This window comes from Anthonomus grandis, unplaced genomic scaffold (genome assembly GCF_022605725.1).
Source record: "Anthonomus grandis grandis unplaced genomic scaffold, icAntGran1.3 ctg00000184.1___fragment_3, whole genome shotgun sequence".
Taxonomy (NCBI): Eukaryota; Metazoa; Arthropoda; class Insecta; order Coleoptera; family Curculionidae; genus Anthonomus; species Anthonomus grandis.
In genome coordinates this window covers 139,987-154,082 of record NW_026088439.1, presented here as the reverse complement: position 1 = coordinate 154,082, position 14,096 = coordinate 139,987, and the positions used below count along the sequence as shown (strand labels likewise).

The window sequence follows — 14,096 nt, the reverse complement described above, 5'->3', positions numbered from 1 at the left end:
ATAATATATCAAATTTAAATAAATAATTTAAATTTATGTGTATTATTTAATGAAACAGTGATTTTGCCAGGAGAATTTCATACTGGTCAAGTTGTGTGGGGTGGCGTGGGGGGTTATGGGTTGTGTTGATGAAAAACAATGTTTTTGCATACAAGCATTACCTAATTTTAATAACACTATTTATTTATATTTGATATATAAATATTTGATAATAAAGTATTATTCTTTTGCAGACGTAATAATGAAACAGTTGATCATGGCGATTCCTGATCAACCCCAATTACAATTCTTCTTGGCAGATCATCCCTTTGTTCTGTTGGTGAAATCGAGAGCGGATAATTTAAATTTGATCATTTTTCAAGGCAGAGTTACGAATCCCACAGTTTGATACCGTTTAAAATAAAATTGATATAATCAGCGAGAAGTTGTTTTATTTTAATGTAGAAAATGTCAAAGTGTATAATGATTTACTTTGATTTCAATTATGTGATCAAATGTGTAGTAAGACGTCTTCTTCTATAGATTGTAAATTAGTATTTTTATTTGTTGTGATAATCTAGTTAATATATATTCTTTTTTGTAGTAACCGATCAATTTGACTAAAATTCATGTATCTTGCTTAAGTTATTTACACACAAAAAAAAATTATTTTTGTTTAACTAAACGAATTTAATTCAATAATGTATTTGGGTTTTTTAGAAAATGTTTTTGACACTAAAAGTGCAAAAATCATAGATCTTTTCAAAGCGGATCGTCTTTTTGTGGTATATGTGGCATCTAAGAAGGTCCGTCAGACGAACATCCCCCTAATCCTTTTCTATGGGACAATCAACCTACCCACAATTGTATAGTAAGCGAATATACAATTATGTGAAATTCTTTATTAAGTAATAAATGAATATGTACTTAAAGTCGTTGTTTTAATTGATTTGGCAAAACTATGGGGAACCTCGTTTTTATAAATAACTCACTAGACAATCGAATCTTATTAAAGAACCATGCTTACCCAATTATGAGAAATTATTTTATGTCAAATGTAACTAAATAATGAATTTTTATTTTTAGGAATTCCAAATAACTCTAGATCCAGCCAATTAAATCCAAATAACTTCATAGCCAACCATCCTTTTGTCGCATATCTTATATCTAAGGACGTTCGTCAGATGGACATCCCCCTAGTCCTTTTCTATGGGACAATCAATAGCCCCACATCTGCATGGCAACCCTTAAAGTGAAAAATCAATTTTGTAATTTTCTGAGTGAATTTAATACGCAATAAATGGATTTAAAGATATTATTAATCTCTTAATCCTTAATCAATGTTGACAATTCATGTTTGCAAATAGCGAGAATCAGTTGTATGTCCTAGACCCAAAGTGTCCAATATTAATGCTTTACAGCATCTACTATTATTAAGTTTGTTGCCAATTAGTCAAAAAAATCATGCTTTATTTCATTTATATATCTAAAGAGAATTACTTTCCAGTCATACATATACAAAAAAAATGCAAATGTAACTATCTAATTTTCATGAAAAAATTCCTAGTTTTCAATATCCCTGAAAATGTCATTAAAGAGAAATAAAAATCTACTAATCGACTCAAAAAGTGAAAGTCAACGATTTTTTACGGTATCACCCTCGAAAAATTCTGTTGCCTCTTATGGGAGCGGTGCTAAGCATGCAATTTTTTCTTTACAATTTTCTTGCACATTTAATAAGGAAAAATGCGAAAAAAATTGGAGAGCGTTACACATGCCCAGTTGTCATAGTATTTTACACAAAATATTTTTTTCCTTGTCCAAGAATCTGGATTTAGGGAGGATTATGGTACTACTTTTGCCCTTTTGAATATACCGGACTCGATTGCAGTAATTTCGATAGCCGCTATCGAAATTACTATCTATATTACGGCTAAAATGACATTGTTATTTCCTCTTTTTAAATAATACCTTTGGAAGCGGCTCAAAGAGCACGCATTCAAAATTATGATCAAAAATAATTATATCTGTGATGTTTCTCAATTGATTTACTATTTTGAACAAACGATATTAAAGAAGCCTCCCTTAGTATAACAAATAATGATTTGACGTTCAACATAGAGTATTCAGCAAAGGATAGTCTTATTATTAAATCTAGCAAAACAAGGACGGTATTTTTTGGTTCTAAAATGAAAGCGACACTCTACAAACGCCACAAAATTGGTAATTGGATACTATAAAAATTATACATGTTACTTCTAATATAATATTAAATTTACGAACAACAATAAAAAATAATTAACAAGTATCCTCAGATTTGATAATGTGTGAATCCCACTGTTGTATTAGAATAAAGTAATGAGTCTGACATTATACAAAACAGCAAAGTTATTCTATTTTATTATTTGTTATTCTTAACCTATATTTGTTGTGTTAGTGTAGTTACCAGATGTTTATTCCATAGAACCTTTCGATCAATTTGAGTAAAACTCTTCTATCTTGCTTACTTTTCTTCACCAATCGCATTTAATTAAACAATGATTTTTTATTTTTAGAAATGGAATTAAGAGCTAAAAGTGCATTGAAACCAGATTATTTCAAAGCCGATCATCCTTTTGTGGTATTTGTGGCATCTAAGAAGGTCCGTCAAATGAACATCCCCCTAGTCCTTTTCTATGGAACAATCAATAGCCCCACACCTGCATGGCAGCCCTTAAAGTGAAAAATCAATATCAATTATCAAATTTTCTGAGTTAATTTAATACGCAATAAATGAATTTAATGTGGTTTTTTTTTTCAGTATATTTTACAGCATCTCTATTATTACCATAGAGAATCAATGTTATAACACTATATCCAATTCTAAATAGAACCTCTCGAATTCACTTCAGCAATTTCCAACTTCTGTTATATATCGTGCAAAAATAGAATTACAATAGAAGGTGTGCAAATAGTTCCCAGCGCTCTGTTCACCCTGTCATTAATAAAAATTAAATTAATTAAAAAAAACTTCAAGGAATATTGGCCTTCTTTAAATGTTGAATTGTGTCATCCTCAACCAAACTGTAAGAGTCTTGATATACCGGTCTGGTCCACGCAGATCTTGGGTGCGACATGGAAATAATTTGCCAGGCCGGTATATTAAAGTCACAATTAATTTAAATCTACTGTAGAAGTCTACTAATGTGTGAGACCTAGTCAAACTTCTTATAGTTATTTGATTATTATACCTTGTTCAGTGGAATACAAGGACCTGGCACTTTGTAATTTGTATCGTCTGTAGTTATTGGTGATTACATGGACTTATAAAGCATTTTTTAAGTTTATATTGAGGTCGTATCATTTTTACAAAACGTTTGGAATTACTTGCTGATCTTTCATAATTATACAATTTAATTTTGTGAAATGATTTTTTCTTTATTAGCACTTATTAAGAGACAACTTAAATACTTTACAGCGCTTCCAGGTAAGCTTCCTAAATAACAGACTATAGAGGAAAAGTAAGCAAGAAGTAAATGGGATGCTCGTGCGTTTTATTTAAAATATAATAATATAAACATGGTAGGAATAATAACTCATAATCCATCGATTACTGCCGAAAGTCATCTTAGTGAAAATCCTTGTATGGTTTGCGAAAGTTAAACCAAGAACCAGTTCTAAAACAAAAATTATATTTTTAGGAAAAATTAAAGAGTTCATGGTACTCTGGAGGACTTACCACTGGGTCAGCCCTATGCAAGCATTTGTTAAAATTGTAAGATTTTTCACAAAGATCTGCTCCTTCTGCAATAAAAAAATTACGGTAAGAATCACCATACCTACGAGGAAACCTGTTAGCTTACCATCAATGTTTCTACACTTGTTCACGGCTGCCATTAGTATATCCTTGACGTCAGGATGGGCCTGAGAATCTATAAAGTCATAGTCAATAACCCCTTCGGGCTTCATCTAAAAATTAAAAAAATCGGACGTATATCAACTGAAACAGGTGGTAAATATAAACAGTATAAAGTTGAGACCAATTGAATTTCATTGTTGAATCCAGAGGGTTATACGATACTGTTTTGTTCTTAGACTTAAGCAAGGCTTTTGACAATATCCGGAGAAACGTTCAACCTACCCATTTGGATTCCAACATCAGGCATTTCATATAGCACTAAAAAAGGCATTTCAATTAAATAAGGAATAATGACAATCGAAAGTTCATATTACCATCATTTTTTGATCTTTGGTGTTTATATCGTAGGCTTCATGATCGGCTGAAATGACATATATAAAGTGCTTAAGATTCTTTTAAAAAAAAAAACTTACTCTCTTGTAAACCTCCTCTGTCCAGACACAACTTGTGCAAGTCGTCGATGTATTCTTGGAGTTCGGCCGGTAGTGTGATCTGCAAATAAATAAATAAATTGTTAATATATAATTAAATACTGTAACGATCGGCATTGTCGATGAACAATATTAAATCACTATATTGGCATATGTTCTAGAAAGATCTAATTCGTCCAAGAATGAAGCGAGCGGTGGACACATGTCGCGACATCTCTGGACAAACGTCGAATGTCCACGTCGTTAGAGCCCTTGCCGCTAGAGAGCCAGTTCGAGGCGGGACTTTTAAATCGAAATAACTAGATATAGTGTGAACAAATGTTTCTAGCAGTTTTGAGTAATGGTGTTTTATAATAAACTATCACTTCTTTTTAGAACTTAAAATTAAATAAATACCTGCATACGCATAGGGTCAACAAACGAAAAACAGACGACACAGGAGATAACAAACAAACTGTAAGACTTAATAAACCCCATACTTGCGGTTCTCTTTTTTTAAAGTGAATTTAAAACGGCAAAACGTTTATCTTTTATAAGAAACCTTTTAATGGTTCGTCATTAGCATCAAAATCGGGTAAGAAGATAATGATTAATGTCAATCAAAGAAAGACAAAATAATCACAGATTTTCTTCCATTAAATGAATAGGAAGTGCCCCATTATCTTATTTTTCTACTTACTTTGGCCTCGATGGTTGCGATAACCGCCAAAAATACGACAACGAAGATTTTCACCATTTTGAGAACTATACTATGCGTTAATCAAAATGTTATACTCCTTTTATATTCATCTATACGCATGCCTTATTAATTACTTTTTCGGTTTTTAATTGATCTTGGGGGTCGCGTATTACTGTCATTGTTTTAATCACTATTTATTATTAAATAAACAGTGACAACGAGGAAGTCGCTAATTGTCGACTCGGGCACCTGATTCTAGTATTTTCGGCTTAATTTGCATGGTATTTGACATTAATTTCAGTGCTTTAACTAGCTGGGTAGTTGTATATAGTATGTACTTTCATTCATATTAATTTTGATGGGATGCATGATTGGTTCCTAATAGGTGCCAGTCAAAGCCTATCAAAGCCAGAAGAGCAAATACATGATTGTTATCCAAGGCCTCCATCACTTATTTTAAAGTTCAAAGTAATGGCTTTAGTGTCTTAGCATTGAGTTGGTTCTTTGAACCGAAGGTTTAAATAGGTTATTTTTTTGTACAGGTATACTGGTAACTTTTTATTAATAACCTTGAGTGTAAGCACCATGTGTTTTGCATATTAATTAAGCCAATTAGTGGATTGTAAAGTATGAGTTTACGTAATCCGTGTATAAGTCTTAAACAGGAATTTGGTGATGTCCGGATTCTACGCATGTCTGACTTTTTTAAACAAGTTCTATAGAATGTATCGCAATAGTTTAATTGTGTTAAAACATAGCGTTTCGCAAAGTAGTACTTTCAGTCAAATGAGTTTCACTTTTTTTATTGACATCCTCCAGTTTTTCCCGAAGAGTTTTTCAATTTTTCAGGTGTAGGAAATAATTTTTAAATTTCTTCCAGGTAGTCGAGAAGTCAATCCTGATTTTTCCAGACAAATAGAAGTGTCAAATATCACATTGTCGAAGTGAATTTTCTCTAGTTTCAATCGCCTGGAAGGATTTCACACTTTCAAGTAGTGTTATTGATCTTTTTATTCATTCTCATGTAGTGGTTGTTATGTTCTTCTTTTAACATTTTAATTGATTGTTCTTGAAAATATTTAGCTCATTCTGCAGCTTCTTTACATCTTCAACGTATTCCCTTTTCAGTTTGTGTACAAGTAGATATTTACCATTACGTGATATGTGAAGTGGGAATTAATTCCTACAGTATAGAAGGCTAATATTTAAATTACATTAGTGTCTTTCATTAGTGTACTAATGAAAATTTTATTTTCGGAAATGACAATCATATCACATGTTTGACGACACATACTGTACGCAGTTGTTTGAACAAGAAATGTGTTTCTGCTAATAGTTTAGTCATATTTATGTATACCTACGCTTTGTTTTTGTTTATTTCTTAATAAAATACGTACAAGCTTAAAGTGGTTGTAAATTTCTGTTTCCTGTAGTGTAACTCTATCTCGGAGCGAGCGACATCTCTCCAGTTAAATGTAAGGACTGCTCGCCGCTAGGTGGCCAATTGATGTACGGAATATTGGCGGGACTTTTAAATCAATATATGCTTTATTGTTAGAAAAGTAAATTTGTTGACAGAGCTGTACAAAGCGAAAATGCACATACGCAAACACATGTTTTTATGCTTGGTTCCTCCATTCAGTTTTTCTTGATGTATTGTTCTTGATGAATTAATTTTATTGATGAATTAATTTTATTAGTTTTCAACTGCCTGGACTAATAAAATGAGTTTTACTTTTTTGTTGATTGAAATTTCCCAGTTTTAAACGAACTAATTCTTTAATTTCTCCCAGGACATCGAATGTGTCAATCCTGATTTAGACGAATTAAAGTGTCAAATTTCCATATTCCAGGAGATTGTTAAAGTGTTCTTTCCAGCCTCAACTGCCTGGAAAAAATTGATTAATTTCAAGTGTTGTTATTGACCTCATTATTATCATATTATTCATTCCCATAGAGGGGTTCTTATTTTCTTCTTCTAACACTTTAATTGATAACATCATTTATTCCTTGAGAATATTTAGCTTGTCAATAAGTATAGCTTCTTTACATCTTTAGCTCCAGATAGCACCATTTGTCCAATGGACATCCAAATTTAGTCTTATTATTGTCCAACATTAAAACTATGGATTCTAAAAAAAGCATTAAAATTGCTTTTTTGCAACGGTTTATCTATTTTAAATTATGTTAGTTTTATAAGAATTTTAAGGCAGAAAATTAAATAGATTCATAATTTTGACAAATCAATAGACGATAAGACTTAGAGGTAAAAAAGAATAATAACTTCATCTTCCTGGAAGTAAAACAGAAATATTAATTAACTTTGGATTATTCCAGGCCACTATTTACAAGGCCACTTTAACGTAGAAAAGCTGATACAACTGCCTGGAATTTAAAATAATGATTTCAACTGCCTGTAGGTAACAATAAATTAATTAATAATTCTGCATTCTTTCAATACTATTGAAGTATTTTCTTTTACAAATAAATGAAATCTCTAAGAAGTTATTCACGTATTTAGAAGAAATGCGAACTTTTAAATCTTTACTCTACTTATTAAATCTTAATCACCTGAAATTAGAAATCAATCCATGCTACCATTATTCCAGGCAGCAAGTAATAAAATACGTGGAACTAAAAAATTGAGTCTTGGGATCAATTGCCTGAAATAATAAACCAACTAGACTAAAATTAGGAAATAAATGAATACCTCGAATTTCGTTACATTTCCTTCAATACAATAATTTGTTTAGGGTATAATATATACACAGGAACTGATGTTCTATCTATCGACTATACTGAGTTCGTTTTTTTTCAATATTCTTAGCTGCTATATTACATAATTATTAAACGCATTATTGCACAATTTATGTATGAACTATGATGAATTTGTGTGTTTTATATTTTGATCTATAATTTTTTTTAATGAGTGATCTTATTTTATTTTATATTATATTGATGCCTTAACGGTTGGTCATTTGGTTGTTTTATTTACTCTCTATATAATTTTTTTTTATTCAATACAGCCTTTGGACATCAATTTTTTGGATGTATGGATTCCGATAATTTTTTTAGTAGTTGCTTGAAGAACCTTTATAGTATCCTAGAAATCAACAATTGTGACATTTTAACCAATAGAAATAAAGATATTTAGATGCCAATAAGAGATAAATTATTTAATTTTTTCCAGGCACTCCAGTGAGAAAAATGTCAATATCTTGATTCTAGTGAATGGATTTCAATAGTAGCTTAAGGAGCCCTTGGTATATCATATAGATCAATAATTACAACACTTTAGTCACCAGAATTCAAGATATTCAGTTGCCAATAAGAGACAAATTATCTTGCATTTTTCGTCTCTAGAGTATTTATTGGAATTATTAAATTCCTATTTAATAAACTCCATTCACTCGTTTTTCGAAATCAATTTTGCTCAATTCAAGGGAGGTTACTTTTATTATCAATTTTTTTTCTCTCTGAAAATGTGAAACTCAACAGTTTCAAATGCAATGCTTAGAAAAACACAGGAATGTAATAAATAAATAAATATATAAAAATAAATTGCACTGATTGAGTCACATCTGAGGTATAATTTGTGTTTTTGGAGTGCGTGTACCAATCAATTATTTATGAGTGTTTTTATTTTGCAAAAGAGGGCTGGCTATCAGATATATTTGCAAAGTAGGTATAAGAGAATCATGTAGAGAACTTTTTATTACTCACAAAATCCTTACGTTGCCTCCTTTATTTATACTGGAAACGGTGTGCTTAATTCACAAAAAGTATCAATGTTGGAGATAGGCACCATTATAGCAGCAGAAGGGCTAATGATGTGATTTTGTCTGTACCCTCAAACTCGTTAATAAAAAAGGTCATTTATATTTGATGGTAAAAAAATGTTTAATCGTCTTCCAGCGGATATTAAGGAAGTGCAAAGTAATAGAGTCTTTAGGAAAAGGGTTAAAAAATTGTTGGTTGCAAGAGGCTACTATGAAGTAAAAGACTTCTTTTTAGACGGAACATATGACATATATTTTATATTTTCTGACGAATATTTGTCTGTGCCCTGTCAGAAATGTGTATATAGTACTTGAATTTTGCTGTAAGAGATTTTCTTTTTTGAGCATTATTTTATACTTATGTATGATTTGTGTATTGTATATGTGTTTTTTTTTGTTTGTACCTCTGTATGGTAATGCCATTCTTCCCATACAGCTTTGTCGACAAGATTATCTCTTATGACAATAAAGCATATTTTGATTTGATTTGAAATAAAAAAAATAACACACTTTCAATACATTTTATTTATTTAACTCTATACGTGTAATAATCAACATGCTTCTAACGACCTCTTAAGGCCTATTTCTTGAAAATAACAAATCCAATGTCTGATCACGTAATTCAACTCTTAGTTACCTCTAAATCCTAATTCTTAAACCTATAATTCAATAATTTAATTAGTAGTCTCTTGTGCCACGTGCTCGACATCCCCGTTAACGACCACTGACGTGGCAACTTCCTGATCTTCCATTGGCTGTTGCATCTCTTCTTCTTCTTCTTGTTCCTGCACTTGATGCCTCTGCTGTACCATCCCATACCGTTCCTGTAACTCCCTGATTTCGTTTTGCAGTTCTCCGTATCGCTTTTGCAACATTTGCTCCCTTTTCACTTGCCTGTCCACGTCTTCCGTCAAAGACTGAACTCTCCTAGGCAGTGCCATTTGTTCTTGCTCCTGTAGGAACTTGAAGGTGTTCAGTTCCAGATTAACTTGATCAATATTCTCGAAGGCGTCGTGTAGAAGTTTCATGAGGGATTGCACCTTGGACTGGTATCCGCCGGTTAAGATTCGTAATTTTTTTTCTGTTTTTGCGGCGGTTTTTGCTTCTTTGGCCATGTGGGCTCTGTTTTGCTCCAATCTCTTCTCGGCAGACTCTAATCGGTCCTTTTTGCTCGCCAAGTTCGCTCTGGTGTATCTGTTTTGATTGGGCAAGAACAGAACTTGGCTAAGGCATTCTTCCCATACTTGAGTGTAAGCCTCCATCGATAGATCTCCGTGGTTCATTCCTTTCTTGACCACCTCCATCTCTTTTTTCAACATTTGCTTGGCTCGTTCCATTTCCTCGCTCTTGAAGTTCTCATAAGGGTTTTCCTCGAGGAACGCTAGTTGCTGAGCTTGGGATTTATTTGATTGTTTGACCTGCACAGGCAGTGGGTTTTTTAAATTGTCATATTGCAGCATAGTGACCATCTCGGTTTTGATCAACTCCTCGGCTTTTTGCAGTTCGGTCAACGAATAACTCTCGTTTTGGGGCCTAAGGACTAACAAATTAACATCCTGGGGCCTCGGAAAGTCCCTCTGGATAACTTGCGATCTTGACTGCAGCTCTTTTAAAGCTTTCGCCTTCATTTCTTCTTGATATCTCTTGTCCACATCGGACTGGTCTTCTACAACTCGTTCTTGCGCTTGTTCCGGTATTGTTTGGTCCTCGTGATCCGGAACCACTATTTCATAATCGTTCCTAGGTTGCGGCAAACTGCTCAGGCCCATTTTCAGTTGTTGCTTTTGAAACATGAATTGCGCCTTGTCCTCTACCACCAGACCGTCCTCGGGATTGATGTTCAATTTATCCCTCACCGAAGGGGTCATGTAACCGGAACCACCGGCAGCCACTATACTGCTAGGAGTGCTAAATCCGGGGGTGCTTCCCGGGGTAGCACCTCCTGCTCTTCCCGGGGTTTTGTAAGGAGTAGCGAGGACAGTGTTGGGGGTAGCCACGAGCTGTTGCTGCGGAGTGACTCCGCTGAAATCTGAGTTATGCAGTGGTGTGTTTAAGCCTCCTTTCAGAGGAGTATCCACGTGCGTTAGAGCCATGACATTTTGAGCCTCTTGAAGGATTCGGTCGGTTTGTACCGCGGGGGTTCTTGGGGTGGCCACCGCTTGCGGTGTAACAGTGTAATCATTCAATAAACTGTCAGTTGAGTCTACACCGCTCTCCGCAGCGACCTCTCTAGCGATTTCGCTCGCTTTGCCAAGTTTCACTACTTGATGCAGCTCTTGATCGGATATCTGAGGGGATGGCAGCACCAGCTTGGACCTTTTCCTTGCCGGTTCTTGGTTCTTCAACATGGCCTCCGGTATATCGTTCTCTTTCCGTTGCTTCAGCTTCTCTTTATCTTTGCGTCTCTCTTTTTCTTCTTGCTCGCTGCGCAGTTCTCCGTCCAGTCTTTGCTGGGTCATTCGTCCAAAGTCCGGGGCCATAGGGTCCAAGGCTTCATTGGACGTATCGTAGAAACCGATTGCCGGTCGTTTTTCGAACGGTATCTCCGCGTTATAGTCCACTCCGCGCTTCTTTCTTCTGCGTGGTGCTACTTCAATGCCGGCCGCACGTAGTTCGCGTCTTTTTTGCAATGCAGCGAGCCGTCTCGCCTCCTCAAGTTGCTTCTCTCTCGCTTTCCGTTTGGCTTTCTTGCCTTGAGTGTTTGCTAATCTGGCACGGGCTTCTGACAGCATCTCCAGCTCGTCTTCGTCCATATCCTTCGGGTCTGGTCTCGCCGGTTTCGTTTCTGGATTCGGATCGATCTCTCCGGGTTTAAGTTTTCTTGGATCGTCTCCGTCGTCACCGTCTTCTTTTTTTTGTGCTTGATCCAGTAGATATTCGTATCGTTCCAAACATTGAGCAGCAGTTCTACCAATGATTGGAGCGATCGTTCTCCATTGGGTGGGCATCAGTTTGGCTAGATGTAAGAGTTTTTCATCCTCCTCTCTGGACCATTCGGTTTTTTTGATGCTAGGGTCGAGCCATTCGAACCAACGGGCTTTGCACTGTTTTGCTGATTTACGATGTAATAGTGAAGCGATACGAGACCATTGGTTTTTGCCATATTTCATTACGGCGGCCTTGAGGATTTCATCTTCGGTGTTACGCCAGACACCACCCTTTATCATTATTCGTGGCATCTTGGACGATGGGTTCGGACTCTGAAACATAATTATTGTTATTGTCATTATATAAATAGATAATATCGCTTATAGAATTATTTATATGTAGGACAGTAACTTAATTGGATAAGATTAGGAGGGTTACATGCCTGGAATATATACTACCTCCACCTGTATTTCAAACAAGAAGTCAATTTTGCAAGCGAATGATTAATATGGAAGATACTTTTAGAAGGTAGAATTTACTTGATTAAGAAGATCATTCTCTATATTTACTAATGGTCCAGTTATTTCCACTTCATCTAGACTCAATACCTGTTTATTTTTCGGTACAATTCCTGCAAAGATGTTGATTGCAGCATTTCTTTTTAATTCATTTAGCTTTTCAATATTTTTTATAGGTGAAATCCCTTGCCGTGGTAGTTATTTTAATAGTACTATTCAACCACAACTTATATCTAGGAAAATTATTAATTGTTCTCAAGAGAGTAAGAAGATAATCATCTGTCAATAAAAAGAACTTCAACTGCCTGGAAGAAATAAATTATGGCTCTAAATTTCAGGGTGAAATAATTCAATTTCAACTTTTTGGACCCATGATTTCAAATTCCCGACTGTTTGACAAAAAATGGTTTCACCTATACATCAACTTTCAGTAAGAACAACTATGTTATGCTTAGTGTTTTTTTAACTATGACACTGTTTTGCCCCAGCATTTTATAGTGTCTAGTGTTTCCCAGGTAGTTATAAAGAATAAACAGTTTGCTTTAATGAAAATAGTTCATTCATTGCCGAAAATGTGTCATATTTTATCTGAAGAATCTGCATATTATTTCTTCCAGGCACTTGGCATCATGTTATATTTATCTGACACATTCAGTATCATAGAAATACAATTATTGTACTAGCATGTACATATCAAGAATTATGTTCCTATAATAAGACCTGCAAGATCAATAGTTCCTCACAGTCAAAAGCTTGGCTGAAGTTACAAAACAGAACTGCTTCTATTAAATATACCCTGTGTTGTATTTCTGTTCTTCTTAAACCCAAATTGACTCTCGCTAAACAGCCCAATCTCTGATTAGTTCAGGAAAAGTAGAAGTTGTGATTCTATAATTAATTAAATGGTTAATTGCTGATCTGTCTATCTCTTTTACTTTTAAAATTATGTTTACAAAAAACTATTTGGTGCATTTCTCTATTATGTACTTTTAAATATTATGGTAAGAAATTTTATATTTGAATTAAGTGAAAATTCACTTGTACAGTTGCCAAAACTGCTAACTAGACACTATTTAATTTTTAGATGAATTTGACATATCTAATTATTTGTGATTAGTGAAACTAAGTGATAAAAGGGACCTTTTGTGGATAAAAGACTTCCTTATTACTCTAAAAATACTTGAAAATTACTGGCAAGAACACAAATTGGATTTTCGATTTCAAATTGGACAAAGCTTGCTCGACAGCAGTCACAGTACTGTAGTCCCTAAATCTAACTCTAAGATCTTTGAATAGGCGTTCTGTAGAAGCTTTTAATGGTGCCTCACCATGAAAGACAGGTCTATTTAAAATACTTATAGAAAGTTTCATTTCTAGATCTAGTAAACTATTAAGGAAGATATGCTTTGTCTATTGAGGTTCTATGGGTTGATGTGTGCTAGCCTTATGTGGTCACTTTTATATGCCGTAAAGTGTCCTATTGAAAATTATGTCTCAAGCATTCACAAAGGTGTAATACAATCAAGATTTGCTTAAATAGGGGGCAAGTCCAGGATCAGTTTTGGGATCAAATGGTGGCATTCAAACTGACGTCAGGAAACAAACAATTACATAATTATTTTATGATAACTTACCCCTTACGGTTGAGTCAATCTGGATTCAAGATAAACAGTTTTTTCAACGATTTTTAGCACTTCAACTAAATAAAATGAAGACAACACAAGTTTTAAAAATATAAAAAACTAACCACAAAATAATATGTCAGTCAACCCATGACACTGACAGTTCTGCCTTAAGGCCAGTTCACAAGTAGGCGCATTGCATATTGGTTTATACTGAGCTTTTACATCGTATAAGACTTTTATCGACAAAAGAACAATTTAATTAGTTAAGCGAATATTATCCTTACTATGTTCTAAAGCCTCAAAAGGATTTCATCAATAG

The 14,096-nt window shown here is 34.1% G+C and overlaps 2 protein-coding genes across 3 annotated transcripts; both read right to left on the bottom strand.

Annotated features, from left to right (window-relative positions):
- Positions 1 to 3,495: 3,495 nt before the first annotated feature.
- Positions 3,496 to 5,135, bottom strand: LOC126749521 (general odorant-binding protein 83a-like). Of its 2 annotated transcripts, none has more exons than XM_050459221.1 (7): positions 4,988 to 5,135; positions 4,291 to 4,369; positions 4,192 to 4,238; positions 4,100 to 4,135; positions 3,822 to 3,927; positions 3,698 to 3,762; positions 3,496 to 3,635 (listed from the first exon to the last, which is right to left on the bottom strand). In XM_050459221.1, exons 1-7 carry the CDS (start codon positions 5,042 to 5,044, stop codon positions 3,618 to 3,620), a joined length of 408 nt encoding a protein of 135 aa, XP_050315178.1. In that variant the 5' UTR covers positions 5,045 to 5,135; the 3' UTR covers positions 3,496 to 3,617. The 2 variants fall into 2 exon arrangements, with proteins under 2 accessions (XP_050315178.1, XP_050315177.1); XM_050459220.1 differs by lacking the exon at positions 4,988 to 5,135 and adding an exon at positions 4,705 to 4,812.
- A 4,138-nt stretch (positions 5,136 to 9,273) lies between these two features.
- Positions 9,274 to 13,935, bottom strand: LOC126749527 (cell division cycle 5-like protein). Its single transcript, XM_050459230.1, has 2 exons — positions 13,787 to 13,935; positions 9,274 to 11,966 (listed from the first exon to the last, which is right to left on the bottom strand). Exon 2 carries the CDS (start codon positions 11,943 to 11,945, stop codon positions 9,441 to 9,443), a length of 2,505 nt encoding a protein of 834 aa, XP_050315187.1. The 5' UTR covers positions 11,946 to 11,966; positions 13,787 to 13,935; the 3' UTR covers positions 9,274 to 9,440.
- Positions 13,936 to 14,096: the final 161 nt, after the last annotated feature.